Source organism: Rhizophagus irregularis, chromosome 32 (genome assembly GCF_026210795.1).
Source record: "Rhizophagus irregularis chromosome 32, complete sequence".
Taxonomy (NCBI): domain Eukaryota; kingdom Fungi; phylum Glomeromycota; class Glomeromycetes; order Glomerales; family Glomeraceae; genus Rhizophagus; species Rhizophagus irregularis.
This window is the reverse complement of record NC_089460.1, coordinates 2,293,467-2,320,827: the sequence shown is the minus strand read 5'-3', so window position 1 is coordinate 2,320,827 and position 27,361 is coordinate 2,293,467. Positions and strand designations below refer to the sequence as shown.

At 27.6% G+C, this 27,361-nt stretch overlaps 6 protein-coding genes across 7 annotated transcripts; 4 read left to right on the top strand and 2 right to left on the bottom strand.

The window, feature by feature from the left end:
* Window positions 1-700: 700 nt before the first annotated feature.
* OCT59_023293 (uncharacterized protein) lies at window positions 701-5,924 on the top strand. The gene is made up of 13 exons (XM_025321589.2): window positions 701-1,039; window positions 1,134-1,478; window positions 1,551-1,716; window positions 1,799-2,037; window positions 2,113-2,158; window positions 2,287-2,376; window positions 2,445-2,618; window positions 2,708-3,724; window positions 3,799-4,080; window positions 4,158-4,435; window positions 4,522-4,572; window positions 4,674-4,713; window positions 4,804-5,924. Exons 1-13 carry the CDS (start codon window positions 812-814, stop codon window positions 5,718-5,720), a joined length of 3,873 nt encoding a protein of 1,290 aa, XP_025168443.1. The 5' UTR covers window positions 701-811; the 3' UTR covers window positions 5,721-5,924.
* Window positions 5,925-9,494: 3,570 nt separating this feature from the next.
* Window positions 9,495-13,966, top strand: OCT59_023292 (uncharacterized protein; the record flags this gene model as incomplete). The annotated part of the gene is made up of 7 exons (XM_066131958.1): window positions 9,495-9,529; window positions 9,775-9,928; window positions 10,231-10,852; window positions 10,923-10,969; window positions 11,058-11,093; window positions 11,198-11,373; window positions 11,451-13,966. The coding sequence occupies 7 exons, from the start codon at window positions 9,495-9,497 to the stop codon at window positions 13,294-13,296; spliced, it is 2,916 nt and encodes a 971-aa protein (XP_066006670.1). The 3' UTR covers window positions 13,297-13,966.
* A 780-nt stretch (window positions 13,967-14,746) lies between these two features.
* OCT59_023291 (uncharacterized protein) lies at window positions 14,747-18,824 on the bottom strand (the record flags this gene model as incomplete). Its single annotated transcript, XM_066131957.1, has 3 exons — window positions 14,747-17,243; window positions 17,336-17,968; window positions 18,038-18,824. 3 exons carry the CDS (start codon window positions 18,822-18,824, stop codon window positions 15,115-15,117), a joined length of 3,549 nt encoding a protein of 1,182 aa, XP_066006669.1. The 3' UTR covers window positions 14,747-15,114.
* Window positions 18,825-20,505: 1,681 nt separating this feature from the next.
* OCT59_023290 (uncharacterized protein) lies at window positions 20,506-22,136 on the top strand. The gene has a single exon (XM_025321595.2). It carries the CDS (start codon window positions 20,624-20,626, stop codon window positions 21,797-21,799), a length of 1,176 nt encoding a protein of 391 aa, XP_025168450.2. The 5' UTR covers window positions 20,506-20,623; the 3' UTR covers window positions 21,800-22,136.
* OCT59_023289 (uncharacterized protein) lies at window positions 21,787-22,823 on the bottom strand. The gene is made up of 2 exons (XM_025333896.2): window positions 22,459-22,823; window positions 21,787-22,392 (listed from the first exon to the last, which is right to left on the bottom strand). The coding sequence occupies exons 1-2, from the start codon at window positions 22,814-22,816 to the stop codon at window positions 22,175-22,177; spliced, it is 576 nt and encodes a 191-aa protein (XP_025168451.1). The 5' UTR covers window positions 22,817-22,823; the 3' UTR covers window positions 21,787-22,174.
* Window positions 22,824-22,932: 109 nt separating this feature from the next.
* Window positions 22,933-24,472, top strand: OCT59_023288 (uncharacterized protein). Of its 2 annotated transcripts, XM_025321596.2 has the most exons (8): window positions 22,963-23,105; window positions 23,178-23,391; window positions 23,466-23,597; window positions 23,676-23,699; window positions 23,764-23,831; window positions 23,904-24,012; window positions 24,093-24,147; window positions 24,241-24,452. In XM_025321596.2, exons 1-8 carry the CDS (start codon window positions 22,965-22,967, stop codon window positions 24,392-24,394), a joined length of 897 nt encoding a protein of 298 aa, XP_025168452.1. In that variant the 5' UTR covers window positions 22,963-22,964; the 3' UTR covers window positions 24,395-24,452. The 2 variants fall into 2 exon arrangements, with proteins under 2 accessions (XP_066006668.1, XP_025168452.1); XM_066131956.1 differs by having other exon boundaries at window positions 22,933-23,391; window positions 24,241-24,472.
* Window positions 24,473-27,361: the final 2,889 nt, after the last annotated feature.

Below are 27,361 nucleotides of genomic sequence, written 5' to 3'. Positions count from 1 at the left end.
ACGATTATATGATAGTGATGACATGCTTGAAAGATCTTAGATTCTTAGATTGCATTGTGTAACTTAAGATCGGAACTTGATCTGCAAGTCGAGAGACGAAAAGAATTAGTGTTTTTAGGTAATATCGGGTAAAACGGATCTTGGTATCTATCAAAAACCTGTTCGACTGTTGTGATACTTACTTATTTAAAAACTAAAAAATAATTTTCGTTGATAGGATTAACATTTATTTTAGACCCAAGAACAAAATTTATATCTGCAAATATCTGTACAGTACCCAGATGATAATAACGGATATACATTACATTAATTACATTATCAGTTTAAACTAAAGGAAATTTTTAAATTTTAAACGAAAAACGAAAATCATGATTTGATGTTGCGGTATACATATTACTGTTTAAGGAAAAGTTTCTTAGACCCTGTTATTGGACATGTGATTGTTTATTTGTTTATGATTTTCGTATACCGAATTAAATTAAATTCATACTTTTTGCCAAGAAAATAGTGGATAAACCGTTTATCAATTACATCGTGTCTAAGAAATTCAAGGAAAATTTTTTTACCGTAAAAAAGAATATTAAGAATTCATTAAAAATTCGGCAAAACGGCAAATCCAATTACTTTAGTCAATCATCCGGTAAAACATTTTACCCTTTTATTTTTATAAAATACCCTTTGGAAGACTGAAAAAAAAATCAGCGGAAAATTTTTTTTCGTAATAAAATTAATAAAAAATTAATAAATCAATAAAAAAAATAAAATAAAAGATTAAGATAATATTAAGGAATTATTAAGAAACATATCAATCATGTCCGAGGAAGTAATTAACGATGATTCGGAAATTGTGACGGTTAATATTAATCAAGAAACTACAGACATAAACCTCGACGAAACAAAAGAAAAAATATTAAATGAACAAGTGAAAATTGAACGAACGAAAGCTACATATTGGCAATTATATAGATTTGCTAGTAAACGGGATTGGCTTATTATGATCATTGGAACCATTTTTGCTATCATTTCCGGTGCTGCTATAGTAAGAAAAATACTATTTATTCTATTTATATTTTTCTTTTACATACACACTTAATTATATTCAATGAATCTTCTTCAATTTTTAAATTTTTTAGCCTATAACAACTGTTATATTCGGAGAGATGATCAATTATTTTACGAATTTTCAGAAAGGACAAATCAGTAATGCCAATTTCCTTGACAAAGTAAACTATTACGCATTATTTTTTGTATATCTGGCTATAATCGTGTTTTTCAGTACCTATATTTATATGGCTGCTTGGGTATACACCGGTGAAAGATTAACGCGTCAAATTCGAGAAAGATATTTACGCTCTATTTTAAGACAGAATGTTGCGTATTTCGATAAGCTTGGTGCTGGTGAAGTAACAACTCGAATTACTTCTGATACACATTTAATTCAAGATGGTATCAGCGAAAAAGTTGCCATGTCTATCTCAGTATGTATAAAAAATATTTAAATATTTGCTGAACCAACAAATTAACTAAAATTTTATCCTCTGAAAATATAGTACGCTGCTCAATTTTTATCGGCCTTTGTAATAGCTTTTATAAAATCATGGAAAATGACTTTAGTGATTTGTGCTTTAATCCCATGTATTTCCATAACATCTACACTATTAAATAAGTTCACTGCGATATTTATGAAACGTTCTTTAGATTATTATTCTAAATCAGGTACGGCTAGTTCATTTGTATTTTTATTAGTTTTTTTATAAAGATTTTGATTACATATACTGATATACAATAATGAAAATAGGAACCATTGCTGAGGAGTCTATATCCACGATTCGTACAGCAGTTGCCTTTGGAATTCAGTCAAAGCTTTCAAAACTATATGATTCGCATTTAATTTTTGCAAAGAAAGAAGGTATTAAGAAGAGTATTTTGAACGGTGCTGGTCTCGGAGCTACATATTTCTTTATGTATTCAACTTATGCTCTTGCATTTTGGTATGGAAGTACTCTTCTCTTGAAAGGAGAATTAACTTCTGGTGATGTAAGTATAAAGTAATTCCGATCAAATCTTAAAACCTGTCTTATTGTTGTATTTTGAAATTTTGCTGCGCTACAGGTCGTCAACGTATTTTTTGCGGTGCTTATAGGAGCTTTCGCTTTAGGTTCGTTTTTTTTATAGAAATTTTTTATAGAAATAAAAATGCTTTTGTACTTTATTTGCAAATTTAAAATATTAAATGTACAGGTATTATTAGAAATGTAATAACGATGAGTCTAAATAATTATATAGGACACATTGCACCAGATTTACAAGCATTCAGTTTTGCTATTGGAGCGGGTAGTAAAATATTCGAAACTATAAACCGTATACCACCTATAGGTTCGTAGTTATCGATCTTTCTAAATCTTATAAATTAAGTGTTAATTTTTTTTTCTATTCGTACTTAGACATTGCATCTGAATCCGGAGAGAAATTAGATAATGTTGAAGGCCGAATTCAATTAAAGAATGTTTCTTTTATTTATCCTGCCCGCCCTGAAGTTATGACATTGAAAAATTTATCTATAGAAATTGAACCTGGTTCTACCGTTGCTCTTGTTGGCTCTTCTGGTTCTGGCAAAAGTAAATGTTTCAAATAGTTAGATTAGAACATCATTGATCTTATTTAAATAAAATATATTGAAATCTTTTTTGCTTCATTTTTTTTTTAGGTACAATCGTTTCACTTGCTCTTCGTTTTTATGATCCAATTGAAGGGGAAATTTACCTTGATGGGCATGATATTAAAGGTTTGAATTTACAATGGCTGAGACGACAAATGAGCTTAGTAGGGCAAGAACCTGTATTATTTAATACCACAATTGCAGGAAATGTTGCGCATGGATTAATTGGCTCGGTTTATGAAAACATTGATAAAGACAAGAAACAAATAATGATAGAACAAGCATGCAGAATGGCCAATGCACACGATTTTATTATGAATTTACCAGATAAATATGAAACTAACGTAGGTGAACGAGGATTTTTATTATCCGGAGGTCAAAAACAACGTATTGCAATTGCTAGAGCTATTGTAAAAGATCCAAAAATTTTATTATTGGATGAAGCCACGAGTGCATTAGATACGCAAAGTGAAGGAATTGTACAAGATGCTTTAGATAAAGCTTCAAAAAATAGAACTACAATTGTCATAGCTCATCGTCTTTCTACTATTAGAAATGCTACAAAAATTGTCGTAATGAATCATGGTGTAATAGTGGAAAGTGGAACACATGACGAATTAATGTCAAAAAAAGGAAGTTATTTTAATTTAGTTGAAGCTCAAAGAATTCAACAAGCAAAAAAGGCTAAAGAATCAACAGAAAATGAAGACAGTTCAGATGTATTAGTAACGGCAAGAAACGAAGATATCGTTCCAGAAGAAGATCATGCAATTGGACGCGTAATTACAAACAAGAGCGCTTCTTCCGCTATATTGGTCAAAAGAAAAGCTGATTTAGAAGCTGGAATGAAGTTTGATTATGAATTTACAACAATAGAATTATTACGAAAAGTAACTAAGATCAATAAACCTGAGATTCCATTTATAATTCTTGGATTATTTTCTTCTATTGTTTCTGGAGTTGTATATCCAGTATTCGCTATTATTTTTGCTAAAATCATACAAAGTTTCTCAAAAACTGGAGATGAATTGAGAAATGATGCAAAATTTTGGGCTCTTATGTTTTGTAAGTTAAAAATATTTTGTTTGCACATTTTTATTATCTTTTTATTAAATATATTATTATTGTTATTATTATAGTGGTTATTGCGATTGTGACAATGATTTCGAATTTTATACAAGGAAGTTCATTTGGATTTTCTGGTGAAAATCTTACTTTACGAATTCGTTCAATGTCATATGCAGCAATTCTTCGACAAGACATTAGTTTCTTTGATGAAGAACAACATAGTGTAGGTGTATTAACAAGTGCTTTGTCATTGGATGCACAAAATGTAAACGGTCTTGCCGGGATAACTCTAGGCACCATTTTACAAGTGTGCACTACCCTCTTATCAGGATTAATCGTAGCTTTAGCAATAGGTCAGTGAAAGAACTTTTTTTTTATAACTTTCTCTGTTTAAAGAAAAAATTTATTAAAAACTATTCATTAAATATAGGTTGGAAGCTGGCACTTGTTTGTTTGGCTTGTATTCCTTTGTTAGTTGGATCAGGTGCGCTACGGATGAAGATGCTGAGTGGATTCCAACAGAAAAATAAATTGGCTTATGAATACTCAGCTCAAATAGCTTGTGAAGGAGCCGCCAATATTAGGACTGTCGCAGCTTTAACACGTGAAGATGATTTATGGAATATTTACCATAAATTGTTAGACGAGCCAATGAGACAAGGATTTAATAACGCGTTCCTTGCTAGCATAACATTTGCGTTTGCACAGGTAATCAATCGTAAAGTCCAGTTAGAGGATTAAATTGATTAATCGAGTTTTAATTAAATATTTTTTTTTTTTGTATGAATAAATAGTGTGTTAATTTCTTAACTAATGCTTTGGCCTTTTGGTATGGTAGTAGATTGGTAAGTAATTTTTTTTAAAATATATATATATATATATTTCAGTATTTAAATTTTTATTCATATATTAACAAAATACATTATTTATTTTATTATTTTATAAGTTTGTGAGCGGAGAATACAATTTGGAAAAAATGTTTACTGGTAAATATCTTTTATTTTGAATTTTTAATATTTTAAATACATTGTAATTTTGTATCAATTAATGACAAATTAATTTTTTGCTTACTTTAGTATTTATGGCTATCGTATTCGGATCCATTTCTGCTGGACGAGTTTTTGCCTTCGCTCCAGACATAGCAAAAGCGAAATCTTCAGCTGCAACAATTATCTCACTTTTAGAAAGAAATCCATTAATAGATTCATGGTCTAATAGTGGAAAGAAATTAGATAAAATTGAAGGAAACATAAAATTTACAGATGTACATTTTCGATATCCTACAAGACCTCATGTAAGAGTATTAAGAGGGTTAAATATAGAAATTAAACCAGGTCAATATGCAGCATTAGTGGGACCATCAGGATGTGGAAAAAGTACAACTATTGGATTAACGGAAAGATTTTATGAAACTACAATAGGAAAAATTGAAATTGATGGAATTGATATTACAAAAATTAATGTTAGTAATTTAAGAGAACATATTGCATTAGTAAGTCAAGAACCTTCTTTATATGATATGACTATTAAAGAGAATGTATTACTTGGATGTAAACCAAATCAAAATCCAACACAAGAAGATATTGAACGAGTATGTAGGGAATCCAATATTCATGATTTTATTGTGTCATTACCTGACGGATATGATACACGTGTTGGAGGTAAAGGAACACAATTATCAGGAGGACAAAAACAAAGAATAGCGATTGCAAGAGCATTAATAAGAAATCCTAAAATTTTATTATTGGATGAAGCTACATCAGCATTAGATTCAGAATCCGAGAAAGTTGTACAAAAAGCATTAGATGTTGCAGCTAAAGGAAGAACTACTTTGGCTATTGCACATCGATTATCTACAATACAACATGCTGATGTTATCTTTGTTATTAAGGAAGGTAAAGTTGCGGAACAAGGAACTCATCAAGAGTTATTAGCACAAAAAGGAATTTACTTCAATATGGTACAAGAACAAGATTTAGGAGCTGATAATTAATACGGCGCAGCACTTGAGAAAAAAAAATTTCAAAATGAATAAAAAAAAATTTTTAAGGTTAAATAAATAAATATATATATATATATATATATTATGTATTAATAAGCCAATAATAATAATAGTATTTAGAATAATAATTATTTCAAAAAATTTGTAGTAAATCATTTACAAAAAATAAAGTACACTTTTTATTTTTTTTTAACGAAACATGTAAATATTTTAATTTTGCCAAACAATGGTTTTTTTATTGTAGTTAGATCGATTTTACACCGAGTCAATATTTCACTGTCTCACTGTCTCACTAATTAATTTCATTTGAATCACCGAACCCTTTTTTTTTTTAATTGGTGTAAGCAAAATATCAGATATCAGATATATATATATATTTATTTATTTACTTAAGGAAAAGTGAATACTGTACATATATATTACCGTAATATATATATATATAAATCTGATATATAAACCATAAAAATCGTAATTTCAATTTATCACGTGATATCAACAGTATAAAAAAACAGGGAGATATTGATTAACCCCCTTTTTTTTTTGTTTGATAACGCGAAAAAAACTCTAATTAATATAAGATTTTTAATATAATAATTAATAATCATACGATTAAATGATTCAAATAATTGTTCATTAAAAGTTATTGCTAAACCAAAAATTTATATAAACAACTCGAATTCTAAGAAAATCGAAACAATAAAGTAAAAAAAAAAAGGTAAACAAAGAATCTTTGTTGTTCTAATGAAACAAGACACGGAGTTTTTTTATAGTAATTCAGTGATTTCTCTAAGATAAACAAATAAAGAAAAAACATTGAATTAAACTTATTTGGATTCATCAAGAAATGAAATCGAATTTTAGACGCGACGATTATAGTATTATATGGTTAGAATGCGTTTTAGAATCCTTTTTAATGAATTATGTGTGAGGATTCACGATACTTTATTATATTACTTTATTTATCAAAAAGATTAACGTAAAAAAGGAGTTTTGAAAAGGCTAAGCCAAGTCCAAATGATCAAATAATGATTTACGGATGACTCAGAGAATCGAAGATTTTTTTTAATTTATTATTTACTTGATGATAAACTTGATAATATACTATTTTTGCCTGGGAACTAGTTTAAGTTTGGTGAGAATTTTAGAAAATCCTAAAGAATTCTTGATTTATTTGTTTTTAGTTAAGAACGAATCATAATTAATATTCTTTGGCTAATGTTTGCCGAACAGGAGATTAAATCTTTAATAGCCGAAACACCAACAATATACACGAAGTTTTACACGAAAAACGCCATTTTAATTATTCTTTTTTCCATTTGGTAAAATAAATTATTATATTCTATTGTATAATTATATTATGTACAAAATAAATTTATAACTTGACTAATTTTAAATATCTTATCTTTCTATTTTGACTAAATTAGGCGTAATATATATATATATGTATTATATATAACATAAACATCGGCTAAATTCAACTTGCGAAAAAAAAAAATTGCAAAAGAATTATTATTATAATGCGCAGTAATTATAATAATTATATAATTTGCAGATTGTTGTATCACGTTAATTTTGATTAAATTTGATAATTTAATTGAACAAAGAAATTCCCTTTTTTTAATATATATATTATATATTATATAAATATATATTTTTTTTTAGGGTTTAACAAAAATGCAAAAAAGTTCTTTTCAAACAACACATGATTATTTCTTGTCAAACTATGACAGATTAGACAGATTAAGTAACATTTAATTTTTCTTTTTAATTTTGTGTAAATTTTGTTATATGATATCTTTAAAATTCTCCCAACATTCCAATTCACTAATATCCGATACATCCGATTAACCCGAATTTTACTCTTTTCAGCTTTACGATCAAAAAATTTGGCTGATATACTGTAGCATGTATGACAACAGATGATAACCATATTATTAGAAAATTCAAATCAATTTTTCTTTCATTATTCCGCTTTATTTCTGGAAATATGAAAAAAAAAAAAATTCGAAAGTACAAATAAGGTAAGAATTATTTATTATTATTTTTCTAAGGCTGAAAAAGATATTTACAAGTTATGTCTCGTAAAATACCGGTAAAGTTTCAAGATTTTTATTCTCAATGTGTGTGGGGGAAATGAAATTGATCGTTTCATCTCACGTCATTTTTTACTTTTTATTTTTTATTTTATTTTATTTTATTTTTATTTTTTTTATTAAAAATGCATGATAATTAATTTTAATATATTTATTCTTTTTTCCCATTTTGTAGATTACATGCAGGTGTGTGAATCAGAAGGTATACGATATATATATATCAGATATATAATATATATATGTTTGTTATACAATATTTATAATTAATCAATAATTTCTTAATAAATATTCTTTCAACTTTAAAAAAGTTTGTTTATATCACTAATTTTTTTTACAACCTTAAAGAATTTGTTAGGATTCAAGTACGGAGATTTTTTAGTTCGGACGCAGCAAATGAAATTTTCCTTTTATGGTGTCACGGCCAATTATTTTCCCTTTTACCGACTTCTCGTAAACCATTCGTTTTATTTTCTATTTATAAAGATTTCACCACATAATAAATAAATATGTTTAGTTTTCGATTCTTCATCGTACCTTTCTCCAAAGGCTTAGCGAAATTGTTTTTATTTGATTTTCCTTAAGGTAGTACTTATATTAAAAATAAATATTTAAATTGTTTTATTTTTAACCTATTTATTATTATTATAGATAAATAAATAAATGAACTGCATAATTGTAAACCAACCCATTAATTCTTATATAATATTGAATGACGGTAAATCGTTTTTTGCCAGGTAAAAATTGTTAATACTTAAGTGGAAAACTAAGTAAATTATTTTTGATTAATAATTTTATAAAAAAAAAAAATTTTTTACAATACAATTTCTGTAGTTATCTATCAATTTCCTTAAATTAATTAGTTTTTTGCCCTACTTGAATGAGCGCAGTAAATTCATTATTTTTTTTTTTTTATGTGAGCGTGTTCTACCATGCAGGTTCTTTAAAATGAAATATCATATTAACCTATATTTATCCATTCTTTTTAAAAAAAAGTGGTTTGTACAAATTATACAATTCAGTCACGTAAACAATAAACGAAACCATAACAAATAATAAGCAAGTATTTTATTAAATTGTAAAATACTCTAGGATTTGCAGTTTTTTGTCGTTTTTTCCCTTCTCAAATTTTTCTCTCACCTTTTTTTTTTATTAGTAATATATATATATATATATATATACATATACATAAATATATATATATTATTATAATATTTAAAATATTTAATATATATATATAATATATATATAATTCTTTTATCAAATTTCTTCTTTCTTTTTGTTCTCTCTTTTAGTTTTGGTTACTGTATATTTTTTATTATTTGTGAGTGTTAACAAAAAAGAAAAAAAAAATTTTTTTTTTTTACATATATTTCGTGGTGCTAAGTTAAATCTTTTGTTTTAATTGGAGCCGACTTGAAATTTAAGAAACTAATATCAAACCCCTTTTTTGATTTAGGGGGACTTATTATAGTAATAATTAATAATTTTATAAGAGAATATATATTAAATATAAATTGTATATAAACACTTTAACTTTGTCTATTTATTTATTTTTTCTTTTCTCCCTCCGTATTTCTCGCATTTATACAGTTTCGTTTCATTATTTTTTTCTTTCCATTCCTTCGTTTTCTCTTTCAACTTTCGGAAATAGAACTTCAAATATATGTCCAATATGTCTAACGAAAGAGAGAAAAGGGCTAGACTCAGGTATTTATATAATTTCATTACATATCTCGAGTTTTGAGATAAAAAAAACACCATTATATATTTATATGTATGTGTGTAAAAAGTTTTGTAACTTTTTCTTAAAACTCGAGGTTAACTTTTATAGGTTGTCGCATAAACTTTTTCCGATATAATTAATTTATTTGTTTATTCGGAACAATATACTTATTTAACCATTTTCCCCAACCTTTTGGATTCGATTTAAAATAAAAAAAATTTCTTAATAGTCATGCATGTGATCGATGCAGGAAAAGACATGTTAAATGTGATGGCGACTATCCTATCTGTGGTAATTGTAAATCTGTCAATGGTGAATGTAGTTATAGCCATCCTGGAAGTAAACGCGGGTATGTTGAAACAATTGATGATAGATTGAGTAAGGTAAGAAAATATATGTATATGTATATATATATATATATATATTTCATTTGAATTTTTTTACTCTTTTTACTCTAGTTTTTTGAATTGAATTGAATTGATCAAAATTTCTTTGGTTTAATTTATTGGAATTTTATTAAATTCTTTTTTTTTTTTTTTTAAAAAAAAAACATTATTAAATTTTCATTCAATTCGTAATGTTAATTGTATCTTCCTTGATAAAAAAAAATATATATAAAATATAATAAAAAAAAAATGGAATATAAACAATTAAAATAAAATTAATTTATTAATTGATTCATTAGATCGAGCAAGTATTATCAAAATATCTTGAGGGAGCTGATACCCAACAACAAAATAGTAATACTTCTACATCAAGAGATAGTAACAGTGGCCCTGAATTGGATGTACATGATATTGTTAATATGGCGGCATCTTTAAGAATAAAAGAAGGCCACGAAACTATGCAAGTATTAACTGAATCAATGTCATCAGCAGCGATGAAATCAAATAGCAGATACGTTACTACAAAGAAAAATGAATTATCAGATGGCGTATCACCAGATTCAAATTATTCATCCAAAGGTTCTGGAGGGGACTTGCAACAACATTCCTTAAAAGATAAAAAAATTCAAACTTTAGAACCACCACTTCCAACTGAATATAAAGGTTCAAAAGAATTACCACCAAAAGATTTATTTGATCATTTAATACAATTATATTTAACTCATGGATATGCATCTAGGGGTCCTATTATACATAAACCTACATTTATTAAACAGTTGAGAGATAAAAATAATCAGCCATCTTTGCTACTTTTAAATTCTATATTCGCAGTTGCTAGTTTCTTTTCTGATGATAGAAGAACCCGAACTGATCCAAATAATCCTGCAACTTGCGGTGATATTTTTTGGAACCGGTCTTTAAGTATGTTTAAATAATTATTATACACACTTTTGTTGTTATATTGAAAAATTTATATATATATATTTTTTAGCGTTGATCGACGATTTTATGGACAGAGCACGACTTTCAACCGTTCAGGTTCAATTATAGATGATTTTTTTTTTGTACAATTACTTTGTGGACTAAATTTAAAATTGTTAAAATTGGAATATTTTTTTTTTTTTAGGCTTTATTATTTCTGATTCAATTTTGTGTTAAATCGGTAAGTTCTAAAAATTTATTTATAATTAGAATTCATCTTTTTTTTTATTAAATTACGATTAATTAATATTAAATATATCTGCACACACCATATATATATAATAGAGTCAAAACTCAACTAGAATTTGGATGCTAATAGGAATGACTATGAGAATGAGTATTGATTTGGGTTTAAATCGTGATTGTTCAAAGTGGGATATTAGTAAAGTTGAAAAGGCCATACGGACAAGGGTCTTTTGGGCCGCCATGAATGCTGAGATTATAGTGTGCGCGTCGTTTGGGTATGATTAAAATATAAAATTGTTCAATTTTTTTTTTTTAAAAAAAAAATAATAATAATTTTTTTTTGTTTTAATAGTAAACCTTTACCAGTGTACGATTATAATACTAAATTTCCATATGAAATTGATGACGATGGAGAAGAAGCTCAAGATGTAGCGAATCATATGCACTTTTCTAAATTAATGAAGATTTATGGAAATGTTTTACAATCAAAATCATATTTTTCACAACCAGGAGCCTTAAGAAATACTTTACCTGCTATTGACGCAACTTTAAACTCATGGTCATTAGCATTACCCTCACATTTACAATTTAATCCTCCACCTGTTGGTGATCCTGAACCAAATTCTATATCTTTATTTTGTGCATATTTGCATCAAATGTACAACACAGTGTTGATTTCTCTTCATCGTCCTTATATAGATTCGGAAGAATTTCCAAATTTTGATTCACGTGATATTTGTAATAAAGCCGCAGGAAATATCACAAAACTTGCAAATTGTATACCAATTGATTCTCAAGGAGTATATTTTACATATAGTGCATCTGCATATTGTTTAACACAGGCAGCTGCAATACATGTTTTGAATGTTGGTGATCCTGAATATTCTCATATTGGAAGAAAAAATATGGATAAAACAATCGATGCCCTTCGAAAAATGGTACGGGAAGCAAAACTGGGTCACGGTCATTGTGGAGTAGAAGATGCCACAAATATGCTGGATTATCTTTATCAGGTGCAGCTTTCTAAAATACAGGATAATTCTGAAACACAGAAACCTATTCGTCGTATTAGTAGAAGTGGCGGTGGGGGTGGTGGTGATGGGCCAAATAGGGGCGGTAGTGGAAGTGGTGGTGGTTATAATAACAACAATAAAGGTGGTGGGAATAATAGTAAAGGAGGAAATAATAATGATAAAAACAACCAAGTTAAAAATATACCAACCCCTCCTCCATCATCACACCAACAAGATTCTGCAGATGGTGGTGATTCTATTATGTCGGCTCTTGTAAAAACTGAAAAATCGCCAAGTTTACTGAATCGCCAACAGCCTTTTTCTACTTCCCCTTTAGGACCAACTCATCCACGTAAATCTTTGGGTGAAGTACGTCATCATCATTCAGGACCTACATATTTATCTCATAATTCTTCTATTGGAATAATTAAACCTAATCCTACTCCTGAACCTTCCCCTCCTTTCCCTCAGCAACATCTTCATTATCAACAACAGCCCCATCATCATAACGTACAGGCACATACTAGAGTTCAACAACAAAATGATGACTTAACGACTACGAATCATCATTACATGGAAATTCCTCCTCCAATGGTTTTGAGTTCACTTGCTGAGCCGCCAGTTGTTCCATCTTCTGGTTATTATAATACTAATAACTTTAATCCCAACATAGTGGAATTTACTACACCAAGCAGTACTCAACTTTATATAGGAGATTGGAGTGATATGGTAGGAGTTGGAAATTCGCATCAGCAAATTCCAACAACAGTGTCATCTCCTTCCCCTCCTGCTATGAACCAAAACCAAACCAATGTGAGCGTAGGAACTCTATCTTCAAGTCATCCGAATTCTCCTTCAGGTCCTACAGTAAATCCTACATCAATACATCAAGACCAACCTTCTAATTACTTATCTTATGGGGATCAAAACACAGCAACGATTTTATTAAGTAATAATCATACCATGATGGGCAGTGGTGATTTGGCAAATGGGACAAATACAAATGTGAATGAACATAACATTGACAATAGTAATGTGCCTTCGCCACAACACCCAATTATAGTTCAACAACCTACTCATCATCATCAGCATCATCACCCAATGGTATCACAATCGACAAATCATCCTCAATCATTTCCAAATTCTTCAACATCAAATTTGTGGGTTCAACAACCACAATGGTAGACATTAACGTTGCAAATTTAATTTATTTTAATACAAAAAAAAAAATTATATTTATCAACGAGCGGGTAATTCAAAATTAAATATCGATTTATTCTATTTTGATTTACTTAATTACCTTTTTTTTTATTTTAATTTATGATGCAACACATTAAAAAATGTTTTTTATTTTTTTTTTGCTTATATATATATGTATATAATTACGCTTTTTGTTTTATTTTATTTTTATAATCTTTTTTCTTGGATTTGATTTAATAATTATTTGTTTATTATTATTTATTTATTTATATATACGCTTTATCTTACTTTCTATGATGTGAATCATATATATGTAAATTATAAAGATTTTTTTTTTAAAGAACCGAGTTTAATACGTATAAAAAAAAGAAAAAAAAGAAAAAAAAGTGGTATTTTTTTGCGGGTATTGTTTTAAAATTTAAGTCGAAGGTTCAACATCTGTGTATTATTTTTTATTTTATCTTATGTTTAAATATGCTAAAAGGGGATATATTATTTGTATAGTGACAGTTTTTGTGGATTATATTATTATAAAAGTTTAAATTAAGGAATTCATTAATAGAATTAAAAATTTTTTAATGTAGTTGCAAATAATTAAATCAGTAAAAAAAAATTGAATAGAATAAAAAAAGCAAGGTAGACAACTTTTATTGGACGTGATATTTTGTCTTTTACAATTTTTATTGGTAACGATAATCTTTTTGTTACTGATTATCTATAAATTTTTTATATACGAAAATGACACCATTTGACATCATTTAGCATCATAAAAAAAAAGCCAAGAAATCAATTATTAAATTAATTTTTTTTTTTATGAATAATATCAAATCATCGTACGTAGCCTATTCCAAGACACTTTATCACAAAAATAAAGTCGATTTTAATATCAATTTACTTAAAATATTAATATTGTGATATGAAAAAAATAACTTATGATCGAATCACGTATTGTCTAGCATTAGATTTAACAGACTTAATTCCCTTCATATGCAGTAACTGCATATTTACCATCTTTCACTATGCGGTTACTATCACAAATATAGTTCAGTTACAATGCAATTACTGCATATTAACTATTGTTTCTGTAATGTATTCGTGAGTACCGAGTACTTTGTTGAGATACCGGATATTATATAAAGAGTATATAAGTTTGACCGGAATCAAGCACTAAATTTGCCATTGCTAGCATTAAGGGGGGTGCGGACTGGGTGCGGTATAAATAATTATCTATTTATATAATGAAAATGCATAAAAATAGGTTGAGTTCTTTCTTGCATAAGTCAGTAAGAAAAAATAATATGATATCAAATTATCAATCTATTTAACCGCCAAACTACTTAAGTCTACACTCCGTAAATCAAATGTATTAGATTTAGATCATCATCATTTCGAAAATCGTTAAACAAAAATAAACAGTTAAGAAGAGTTAAAATTTGAAAGAACCAAATTTTTTATTTTTTATATATAATTATGTACTTAAAAAAATGAAATATTTTTAAAAAAATGAAGTCGTGTATTATATAAACAGGTGAAAATATAAAACAATACAAGATAGTATAATATACAAAAAAAAAGAAAAATTAATAAGAATAATAATAATAATTAAAATAAATTAATATATATATTTTTTTTTTCAAAACTATATACAATAATAAGTAATAAAATAGCTATGATTCCTTCCCACAAACTTTTTTTTAAAAAAATTATTTCCGGTCTACCATAATATTATTTTTTTCTTTTTTTTTTCTTTTTTCCCTTTTTTTTTTTAAAAAAAAAAATAAATATTTAACCCACCAAAATCATCTATCTTGTTCTTATCAGCATTTTTTCACTGTCAAAACTTCTATTTTTACCATTTCTTTCCAACGCTCTACGTAATCCTTCCAATGAATATTCATCATCTGTTATAGCTGAACCTTCGGTAGTACCGCCTTCATCACCAGAATCGGGCCCAAATTCGCTAGTTTTTGCTCTTAATTCCTCCAATTGATCCATTAATCCCGCTACAACAGATTTATCAAGCTGATTATTTTGTTTTGCTTCATCTCTAATCTCCCGTTCAAGATCTCCTAATAACTCTCCCAATACTTGGTCTGGAAACATTTGTCCGTATGTGGCACCAAAAAAGTGAGACAATTTACGTATTCCTTTTAATTTTTTTTGTTTACGTGGTCTATTTTGTTGATTGGGCAATGCAAAATTAGTTGATGGTGAACTTGAATAAGGTGTTGGAGGAGATGATTTTCTTCTTGAATCTATATTGTCAGTATCTTCTTGATTTTCTCCTTCATCACTATTTTCCATATAATTAATAAGTTCATACATTGTTTCTCTATCATTTTCCATCAAATATTCAAGAGACATGATGCTTCTACGATGAAGATCAATACTTGAGCAATCCGACGAATTGTCTGACATAAACTTGGATTGTGAAAAAATTAAATTCTGTGGGGGTGTTTCACCAAACATCTTTTGTAGCTTAACAGCTCTTTGAAGATGACGTTTTCTATCCACAGCTGATAATTTTGTAACAGAGACATCATTTTGATCCAATGTGTTTGATGTGTTTGATATGAAAGAAATATTATCCTTGGAATCCTTCTTGTTAAAAGATAATGAGTTAGGTCGTCTTTTTTTATTCTTAAAATTTGACGACGGCGGCGGTGGTGGTGGTGGTGGTGGTGATAATGGAGCTGATTGAGGTGTTAAAGGTTCTTCTAAATCATCGTCGTATTCACCCAATACAGCATTTATAGGAACTTTTTCGCCTAAGAATCGATAAAGTTTTTGCAGTTTCTTACGGCGGTACTCTTTCGTGTCTTTGTTAACAATAATCAATGGAACAGTATCAGGATTAATTGAAGGTACACCCTTGATCGTATGTTTATTACTCAATTTTTCATCGAGTGAAACGGGAGGACTTGCTGGTGGGGTCACTATGGATGATGTTATAGTATTAGAAGTCGACTCTGATGGAATTAATGGTGAAATCATTGAATCAGATGCACGACGATTAATTTGTTTGTTCATGAATGATCCATTACTACTTCTACTATATCTATCATGATCATTATATGTCGATCTATCACTGCTAAATCTTTCACTGTTTGGAGAATGACCTGGAGTTGACTGAATGACTGGAAGTGTTAAAGCTTGTCGTACAATATCTTCATCCAATGCTTCTCCAAACATTATTTGTAATTTCTTGGTCTTTTTCCATAACATTCTCCTATCATTTGCGCTCAATTCGTTCATTGTTTGCAACTGAGGACTATCAGGAGTTTCCGAATTAAAATTTTGGGTCTGTGGTGTTGTTGATGGACTATTTAGAGTTCCCGTTAAAGAATCTCTTTTCTCATTTAATATATTTTGAGAGTAAAGTTGAGAATCCTTTAACCCTCTACCAAATATTGATTCTAATTTCTCTACTTTCTTCTTCTTATTCCAAACATCCTTTGCAACTTTCCTATTTTCAGATATAGTTGATGAAATACTCTTCGTATCATCATCATCACCATATCCTATTCTACCATTACCGTAAAGAGTTTCATCTGGCATGACAACAATTTGATCATCCATTCTATTAATTCTCTCTCCAAAAACCCATTTCAATTTTCTTTCTTTTTTAATTTTTCTCATTCTTTGTGCATTTGTTAATCTATTTTCATTATCGAAATATCCGTTCAAATTTGGATTTTCATCATTAGCAGCACATTGCATTCTTCTTATTCCTCTATTATCAAGAAGAATGGTTTCAGGGAAATATTGTGACAATATAGTATGAAGGGTTTGCTCTTTATAATGATGGGATACTGGCGGTTGTTTTATACTAGGATCATGAGCCATTGTAACAGCAAGCATAATTGACATATTTGGATGGAAATAGCTTTCAAGCGATTTTGTCATTTCATAGCTTTGATATTCTTTAGGTTCTTTATATAATTTTTTTTTTAAAAAAAATATTATTAACAATTAAGTAGGCAAAGTTTTTTGTAATTTAACAAATATATAATCATTTAAATACCTAATTTTTTTCTTCTCGCACACTCTTGCCATTCAGGACTATCCTCAAATCCGATAAAAGTATAACCTTTCATCAATTGATAAACGGCTTCTTGCGCTTCATCAAACATATTTCTCTCCACAACATCATCATCATCTATTGGCCAATTAATATCTCTTCTGATTTCATCGCTAATATTCACTTGTAAAGGAGCATCTGAATAAATATAAGTATAATAAATATATCTCGCGTGAATTACGGCAGTTTGTTGCTCCTCAAAATAATTATCTTCAATATCACAAGAATTTCCCGCAGCAAAGAGTTCTACATCAAGCCAAAATAATAAATTTTCAACCGAATATTCCTTAATAGCAAATTTTTGGAAATAATTAATTGCAAGCGTATTTGATAGAACAGCTTGAAATCTTGTTTCTGAATCTTGAATTTCTTTCTGATTATGTATTATAGATTGCAAAGATGATGTTGAAGTATTTGGAGTTGGTGAATTAGAACGAGGAAGTATTGTGCTATTTCTAGGGCTAATGATCGGCATACTATATCTTTTAACTTCACTAGTCTTAGTTTCCTTAGTTTCCGATGGTAAAATATTGATAACTGAATCAGAATCATCTTTTTCGATATTATCATTAAAACCTAAAAAAAAATTATTATAAAGATTGATTTGGATGTGAAAAAATTTTTTGTTCATTTAATTTAACGTACCTTCATAAATATTAAGTACATTTACAACATCACCATGCTCTAAAACATCACCCACAAGATCACGAAATCTTAATGAAATCATACTGACGTCATACAATAAACCTACTTCAAGTGGCTCATATAAACCACCTTGTTCAAATCCACCAAACTTAAATGCATATTCTGCTTCAATCTGTCTTGCTAACCTTTCTACGGTGTAAGTTTTTTCAATAGTTATTGGAACAGATATTGTAGAAGTAATATTCGCGACAATTTGTATAAATGAAGAAATATGTTGAATTGTTCTTGACAAACGTTTTTTATGGATATGAGTAAATGGGTGCACTGAACGAATGGAGGATGAAGAAGAAAGTGAGATAGAGGATCTTCTATTAATATTCTCAGTTTGTGAATAAACGTCTGAAGAATTAGCAGCCGCGTAAGAAGATTCGGGAAAATCATTAGATTTTTCTATGGTCGCGCTATCAGAATTTATCAAACGGTGTATTTCCTCGTCATTATTCTTGATATTATTTGATTCTTTACTCTTTAAACTTTTACTATTTCCTGAATAACTTTCTCTTAATATACTTTTTGCACTATATACACGACGATGAGATGTTGAATTTGAGTTAAAATATGAAGCAGGGGAGGAGGAGTTACGAGTATGTGCCATAACGTTCCGGTGTGCATTGCGTAAAGAAGTTGTATTATTAATGGTAGGAGTAAAGTTACTACTGTAAGATAAAATAATATTTTTCGTTGGTGTTTGTGTCTGCGGATCCGTCACAGTAGATTTTGACGACATAATTTTTATTACTTTTATGTCTAGTCTAGTGATGTAATATATATTAAAGAAATTATTTTTATTTTATTTTTCTTTTTTTTTAAAAAAATTTTGTTTTGTATTTGTATTATCAATAGTTCATGTGGTTAACCTTATTATCTTTGAAGGTTAAAGAATATATTTCGCCACGCGCTTCGACCATAAAAGCTGCACAGTTTATGTATGTTTGTAAAACAAATAAGAATGTATTATCAATTATAATGTAAGCAATGCTTGCTTCCAAAAAAAGCTATTTATTTCTTAATATAATGAATAATTAATTAGTAAATGGTCACGCTCGTTGCTTCCTTTCGAATTTTATTTTGATTAAAAAAAAAAGAAAGAAAATTTCTTTTAGGTAGAGAAAAGAAAAAGAACGAAATATTATATATACAAAAAGAGAAAAAAAAAAAGTGGTGCAAGTAAAGATTTGAGTGTAACTACTTTACGGTTGTAACGTAGTAAATTTGTTATTGGAGGACAAGCACTAAAATCAAACTTTCTGGTAACCAATTAAATATTGTGTATCCTTCGTTTCAAGAATTTTAATATAACAAGAACAAATTAAAAAAGACGAGTAAAGTATTAAATAATGTAACTCTTACCTTATATATTTTTTAAGCTTAATCTAAAAAAAACATTAGGAGCAAGATTCATTTTATTATTGTTTGCGAGTAATAGATTTAAATAATTTTAAGTTAGCAAAAATGTCCAACTGCAAATTAAAAATTTCTTAAAAAGTCGGAAAGATCCTTTTTTTTGAGTTTTGCCACATGGAATTCACATGAACTGATATTTTATACAATTCCGGATCATTGCTTTTGAGATGATGTGACATGGTACATGAATAACTTTTTCTCGACTTTTTCGTCCAAAGTAAGACTCTTAGGATTTTAGGGCTTCCCCATTTGAAATAAATTTTTGAAAAACGTAGAATTGGTACACAAAATACTTGGAATGTTCTAACATCTGTGGCACAGCAACGTCCTTTAATTCTGCATGGGCATATAAAATAATTGAAGTAATTTTGCTCCTATTTAAAAGGTTACTCTTCTAACATAGGAGTAAGTGATTCGTGCAAAATTAAATAAATTAAATGACATCATAATCACTACGATAAATTACCATTCGTATGAGGGGAAGTTTGAGACAAGCATATATATGAGTCTCTTTACATTAAAACTCTTTTGTAAAAAAGTATATTTGTATTAGAATTTTATTCAAGGAAAAACCACTTATTGGACAATATTAACCACACTTGTGTTAACGTATATAACGAAGAATACTCGATTAATAATAAAAGATGTTCATTATAACTGTTTCTTTCACAAATTCTGGACATGTAGTATACGCCATAAGACACTTTATATGGTGCATTCGCAACTTTTATGAGGCTACCATGTGAAAAAAAAAATAACTTTATTTTAATCATCTGACAAGCCACAATGGTCAGCTGACAGTTCGAGGTAATAACGTTACCTATTTAGGGAAAAAAGCTGACCGATCATCTATTCAATCAAGTCAAATGCTCAAGTCTCATGTAACAAGAAGTTACACAAACAGATCTCACAATCCTGATCAAAAGATAAAACAAACAATAAATATATAGTAGATAGTACAGTATATATACATATATATATATACTGTATAAACGAATTTTTTGTTTCATTTAAATTTCCTTTTTTTTTCTTACAATAACTTATTTTATCTTTTTTTTTATCTTTTATTTTCTTTGACTGTTATTATATCATCGAATTCTTTTTTAAAAAAAAAACTAAGAAATGTCCTATGAAGAACCGAAAGTAGTAGAAACTACCAATGCAACAGAGATCGCAGAAACTGCAAGTATTGAAAAACAACAAACTGAAATTTCAGAAACGGTCGTGCCAGTAAAACATACACAACAAACAACAACTAATGATAATAGTATCGCACCAACAAACAGTAAAACTAAAAAAAAGTTTGTAATTGGCACTGAAGAAAGTCTCAGGGATAACAGAGGAAACAATGATACAGCGTCAGAAACTGAAATACACGTTGATTCTAAAGGGATTGGGGAAAATCATTTGGATACAAATACCAAACAAAAAATTGAAAGTGAAGAAGAAGAAGATTATGTTAATATTCCCACCACAACATCTGCTCAAATTATCTCAGAACCTCAACCACAACAACCAATTCAACAACCAACACCAAAAGATGATAAGGTTAGTGAAACGAATCCATCAGAATTATCAAGGCCTACAATGACTCCAACAGAAGCACATCAGGCAGCTCCAGTTGTCACAAATACAACAGTAACTGCGCAGCGACAATCAACTCCAACAAAACAACCTCCGAAATTTATACTTAACACACCAGCAGATTCACCTGATTCGACGCCTATTTCATCACCATCACCATCGGATGGAATTGTTAACGCTTCTTACATAAATCTTAAACTTACTCCTAATCCTTCAAGTCAAAATCCGATTCAACCCATTCATATGTTCGATAATAATTATACTGCCCCTCAACCACCTGATGACTCTTACACATCCGAACCATTAAATTATCCACATCAACCTCGATTTCCACCCTCGTCAAGTGGAATATCACGTACTCAACAAAAACTTTTACTTCAAAGGCAACATTTTCTTGCAGATGATGAAAATTATTTAATTCATCCACGCAATCAATTAAGATTAACTAAAGTTATTGAAAGGATTAACAGAGAACATGCAGCTATAACATTATTTAGAGATCCAATTATTGAGAGTTTGCAAAGAGTTTGGCCAAAATACGTTCAAGATCATCCTGAAGTGTTGGGGGATGATTTTGGTGTTGGGTATGAAGATGCAAAAGAATGGGGGGTAATTTCGGATCATGGAAAAAGCGTGGATCATATCGGGTCAAATTCAATTATAAGTACTGAAACGCTGGGTGTTGATTCTATGCCTTTACGTGGAATTAAATAATAATAGAAATTTCATAGAATGAGATCATAAACATGTTACTGAATACTTAGAAAAAAATTTTCTTATACAAATCTTTCAGAGAAGAAAAAAAAGAAATAAATTATAATCTTGATATTTTTTTTTAATTTGTCATCATTTCCCTATTTCTACGAATAATGATCATTGTTGACAAATTCACGTGATATTTATCACGCACTCGAGTGTTGGTCGATAATACTAAACTAAGTCACATTGCTTTTCCCGAGAGCTTTTATAGTTAGTTTATATATTTAATAATCTTCTTTTCACGCTTTGTTTGACTAATAATATAAAGTACATAACATCTCTCAAAAACAAAAAAAAATAAAAAATAAAAATCACATTCTGTGAAACTAATTATACAACACCTCCACCACCTGGGTTATTTCTCCCACTACCATTATTATTAATTAACCTGTTGGGAATAAATCTTCCCCACATTCTAAATACAATTCTTTTAAAATAATTATGACGTCTAAAAATGGTTCCTACACCTAATAATATTATGGAATATAATGGGAGTGTTATACTGAGGTACGTGAGCCTGTATGACCATGGACCTTCTAAAAAACTTCCTGTAAAATTATCGAGCCATAATTAATAAAACATGTATGATGTATAATTATTGTTATGATAGTTACCTTCAACTCCAAATACATTAGTGACAATAGGTCTAACAATTCTAACAGTAGTTGAACCAGTGATACCAAATACAGCAATAATTATAGTCCATTCTTTCCACCATGTCCAGCTCCACCTTTTCATTTCGTCTTTACTGTTATGAGTAGAAGTAACATATTGTCTCAACGAACTACTACTACTATTATTGCTTGAACAAAGTAATAACGCTTCACTAGCTTCATGTTGTTGTACTAAATGTGAACTATTGTTCATTTTATTTTTTGAACGTACTAATAAATTAGAAATGCTTTTGTGAGAATAAAATTTGGTGTTGTTACGGAGAGAACGAGAGATAAGTGAAGTTGTTCTAACGAACATTTTTACTTGTAAAAAAAAAGTATAATTAATAATCGATTATCATTCTGTTTTTTTAATTCGCACACTATGTGATTGACTAAATCTGATTATCAATAGATTATCAAAACAATTTTAACTTGCTTTTTTCCTATCCCAAATACAAAACAACATGGCGTTGCTTAAAAGCTCTTGTCCCGACTTGGAACTTATAACTTGTGGAAAAGTTCGAGATTTGTACCGAATAGACGATAATACTTTGTTATTTGTAGCAACAGATAGAATAAGCGCATTTGACGTTATTATGAAAAATGTATACAATATACTATCATTCCAATACATAAAATCATACAACTTTTAACAAATTGCTTATTTTTTTCATAAGGGAGTTCCAGGAAAAGGAAAATTATTAACACAAATGAGTGTATTTTGGTTTAATTATCTGAAGGATATACTGCCGAATCATATTATAACTACAGAATTTGATCAAATGCCAGAAAAAGTACAAAAATATCGGGATCAACTTGAATATCGATGTTTACTTGTTAAAAAATTAAAAGTTTTTTCTGTAGAAGCTATCGTTCGTGGATATATTACCGGCAAGTATACATATTTAAATTGTTTATTTAAATGTAAGATTATTAACACTAGAAATATTATTCTATTATTATAGGATCTGCATGGTCCGAATATAAAAAGAAGGGAACGGTTTGTGATATTACTTTACCCGAAGGATTAAAAGAAAGTCAAAGTTTTGAGAAGGCATTATATACTCCTAGTACTAAAGCTGAAATTGGTCAGCATGGTAAATTATAACATATAAATTATATGAATTAAATGAATTAACATGATTTTTCTAATATATTATTATGTGATTTACAAGATGAAAATATTCATCCTAGCAAAGGTAAATGCTATTTTAACAAAATTCTATGTATTAATTTTCATGCATTAATATATTTTTTTAAAAGTTCCTGAAATTATTGGAGATAAATATGCAGATCAAATCTCAGAAATTTCGGTAAAACTATACACAAAGGTAATGTTTTAAATTATTAATCCTCTCCAAAAAATAAATATTAATAAAAAAAGATCATTATATTTTATTAAGGCAAAAGAATATGCATTGAGTAAAGGAATAATTATTGCAGACACAAAATTTGAATTTGGAAGGGATGATACAGGAATTCTTTATCTTGTTGATGAAGTATTAACCCCAGGTTAATAATTACATATGCTCAATTTCTTTTTTTAAAAACAAAAAATTTTAACAAATGTGATTTTTTTTTAAAAAAAAAAGATTCCTCAAGGTTTTGGCTTTCCTTGAATTATGAAGTTGGCAAAAGTCAAGAAAGGCATGTTATTTTTTTTTTCTTTTTTTCTTCTTTTTTTAAAAAAAATTCCTTCTAATTTATATACTAAACTTTTTTTTGTTTTAATATTTTTAGTTTTGATAAACAATATTTAAGAAATTATTTATTAAGTATTGATTTTGATAAAAAAACTAGTATTGAACTACCTAATGATATAATTACAAAAACCATGGAAAGATATATTGAAACTTATAAAATGATAACTGATTCTGATCCAACTTTTTTATGATTTTTATATATATAAAATATGTAAAAGGATTTTATATAAAGCTATAGAAGTGTAATAAAAATTTTTTTCTGCCTTTTTATTTCTACTTCTTTTACTATTATAAAAAGTAAACTATTATTCATTTTATTTTACAAGTATAATAAAAATAAAAATTACTGTATATTCAATTCCTATTTTTTATAAAAAAAATTAAAGGTTAAATAAACAAAAAAAAATTATTAAAAAAAGGATAAATTAAAAAATAAGAATACTTGTTTTTTATTAAAGTATCTTTTTAAGTTCGCATATAAAATTATATAATGTATTAAATTCTTTTTTTTTGAAAATTATTATTTATAAATCAAGTTTATTTGTAACAAAACCAGATAAAGTAATCATTAATTTAAAGCTTAAACCATTAATTTTTTGGATTTTTAAAATTTTATATATTATTTCTTTACATTTTTAAAATAAAATAATATAATTCTAGTAATACATATGTTTAATTTAGGCTGGCATTAAAAATTTAGCTAGAATTATAATTTAAATTTAATTGATTTATATATATTTAATAAGTAAGTTGCACTACAATTTATAATATATTAATACTGGTATATCTTTTTCTTATATCAAAGATATTTGATTGAAAAAATTATTGAAGCTGCTGGATTTATAGATAAAGATCCAGAATCCTTTATATCTTATTTCATCTCTCTATGAATCTTCTTAACTTCTGGATAATCAGCCTATAGTCTTATACTCTTATTTATAGCTTTATTTCCTATTAATTTTCTTTAACATTTCCAGATCTTAATATTTTGCACAGTTCTTTTAATAAAATTATTGCTACTATACATAATAACTTTATTCAAAAGTTTAAAAAAACTGCATTTTTATGAAAAAGGTCTTTGAAAATATTCTATCAATATCACACAAACCATAAAAATCTTACTATAGCCTTTTAATATACTATAAAATCAGTATATAAATTCTATTTATAGAATTTATTATACATAATTTTAGTTTGTGTATAATGTAACTTATAATTTTACAATTTTATATTTAAAAATAAAATTTTGCAAGTATAATATTAAGTACTACACAAATTGGATTTATTTTTGTGTAAATTTTTTATTGCATATTACATAAAAGTATTTAACTTAAATTTCATATATTGCATGAAATGTTTATTCACCTTTCTTTTTTTTATCATCTTTAATTTATATCACTTACATTATATGATTCTGTTAATTAGTTCAAAAGCTCAATTACTTATGAATTATTTTATATAATTATTTTTCAGATTTTATAGATTATTTAACAGTACTATTAAATAATTGCTTTTGCAAAATAAAATATTGATTTTATAATGAATATGCCTTCTATTGTCTAATTAGCATAGTTATATTTAATATAATTGAAATATATTACAGAAAATAATCTAAGAAGTATTAGTGTAATTATAATTTTCTTTTATTTTAAATTGATTTTTACTATAATATTTTTTTAAAAGACTATATAACTTTATTTTTTAGTTAGTATTTTATTTTATTTTGTTTATATATATATAAATTACAGTTAATAAAATTTATTAATAAAAATAAAAGTACTATCTCTATATAAATTTTAATTAAGACTAGTATTTCACATGAATTGATTTATAATACAGTGTAATTCTAATTAATTCTGAAAAATAAAAATGTATTTTGCAAATAACTTTTAATCTAGCAGTCCAATTTTAACGTTTTTTTATTTTAATCAAAGTAATAAGAGCTATTAATTAAAAAAAAAATTATTCACTAAATCCTAAAATAATATTTTTTAGAGTTTGAATTGAACTTAAATTGAATCCAAATTGAATCAAATTTTAGAGGAAAAATTTAATTTATGCGTAATACTAATTAAAACTGATCTTTGAAATAAAATGCATATTAATATTAAAAATAAGAAAAATTTTTAAAGTTTTGCAATAATTTTCATATATTTTTTAAATTACTTACAATCATTAAACTTTTAAAGATTAGTTAATTTAACAATTATAATATTTTATTTTTTATTTTTTTAAATAATTATATAAGTATAACAGAATATTTTAATATAATTATTAACTATATTTTATAAATAAAATTATATAATATAGGGCCTTTGCAATAAAAAAGGATAAAACAAAATCAAATTTATATTTATATATCAAATATAATTTTTAAACTCAAATAAATTTAGATTAAAATAGAATGTGATTAACAAGCTTTTCTCTTTCTTCTACTTCTATTACCCCATAACTGAACAGTTCTAGCAGTGTGTTCAAGCAGTTTTCAACCAATATTAATGATTTCTTTTAGAACTTCAGATGCAAGGATAACATCAGAAGAATATGCATAAAGAATGTTTGTATGATCAGATAAAAATTCTATAGCAGTAGCCATAAGATTGTTTACTGTAATTTGAAGAGAAACTTCAAAAGTTAAAGTGCAAGCTATACATACAAAGTTAGCAAGATAATCAGGACCCCGAAAAATACATAAAAAGGTCACATTTGAGTTTGCTTAAAAAGAACCTAAATTTTCATGAAAATCTTTCCTTTTTTAGATAGTGCTGGCCTAAATTTTATTGTCCGTTTTGATACTGGCCAGCATTATCATAATTCCGGCCCTGAAAAGTTGCTTATTTTAGGCCAAAATCTTGCTGATCATTTATGACTTCCATATGTATTTTTCGGGGTCCTAGATAATCATCCTTCTTATTGCTAAAGTTGCAGATCTTGAATGAAGCTAAAAGAATAAGATTTTTAAGATTAACTTCAGTTTTAACAAGAGAATTCCAAAGGAGAATTCCTAGATATGCAGTTCTTTTAGAATCATAATTTTTATTAACATTTTCAACAAGTGATATTAACATGTCCATAGTATTGACATCTAAATACACAGGAAATATTTGGAAATCAAATGATCTGAAAGAGGTGATATCTTTTATCACTGAAGAAAGGAA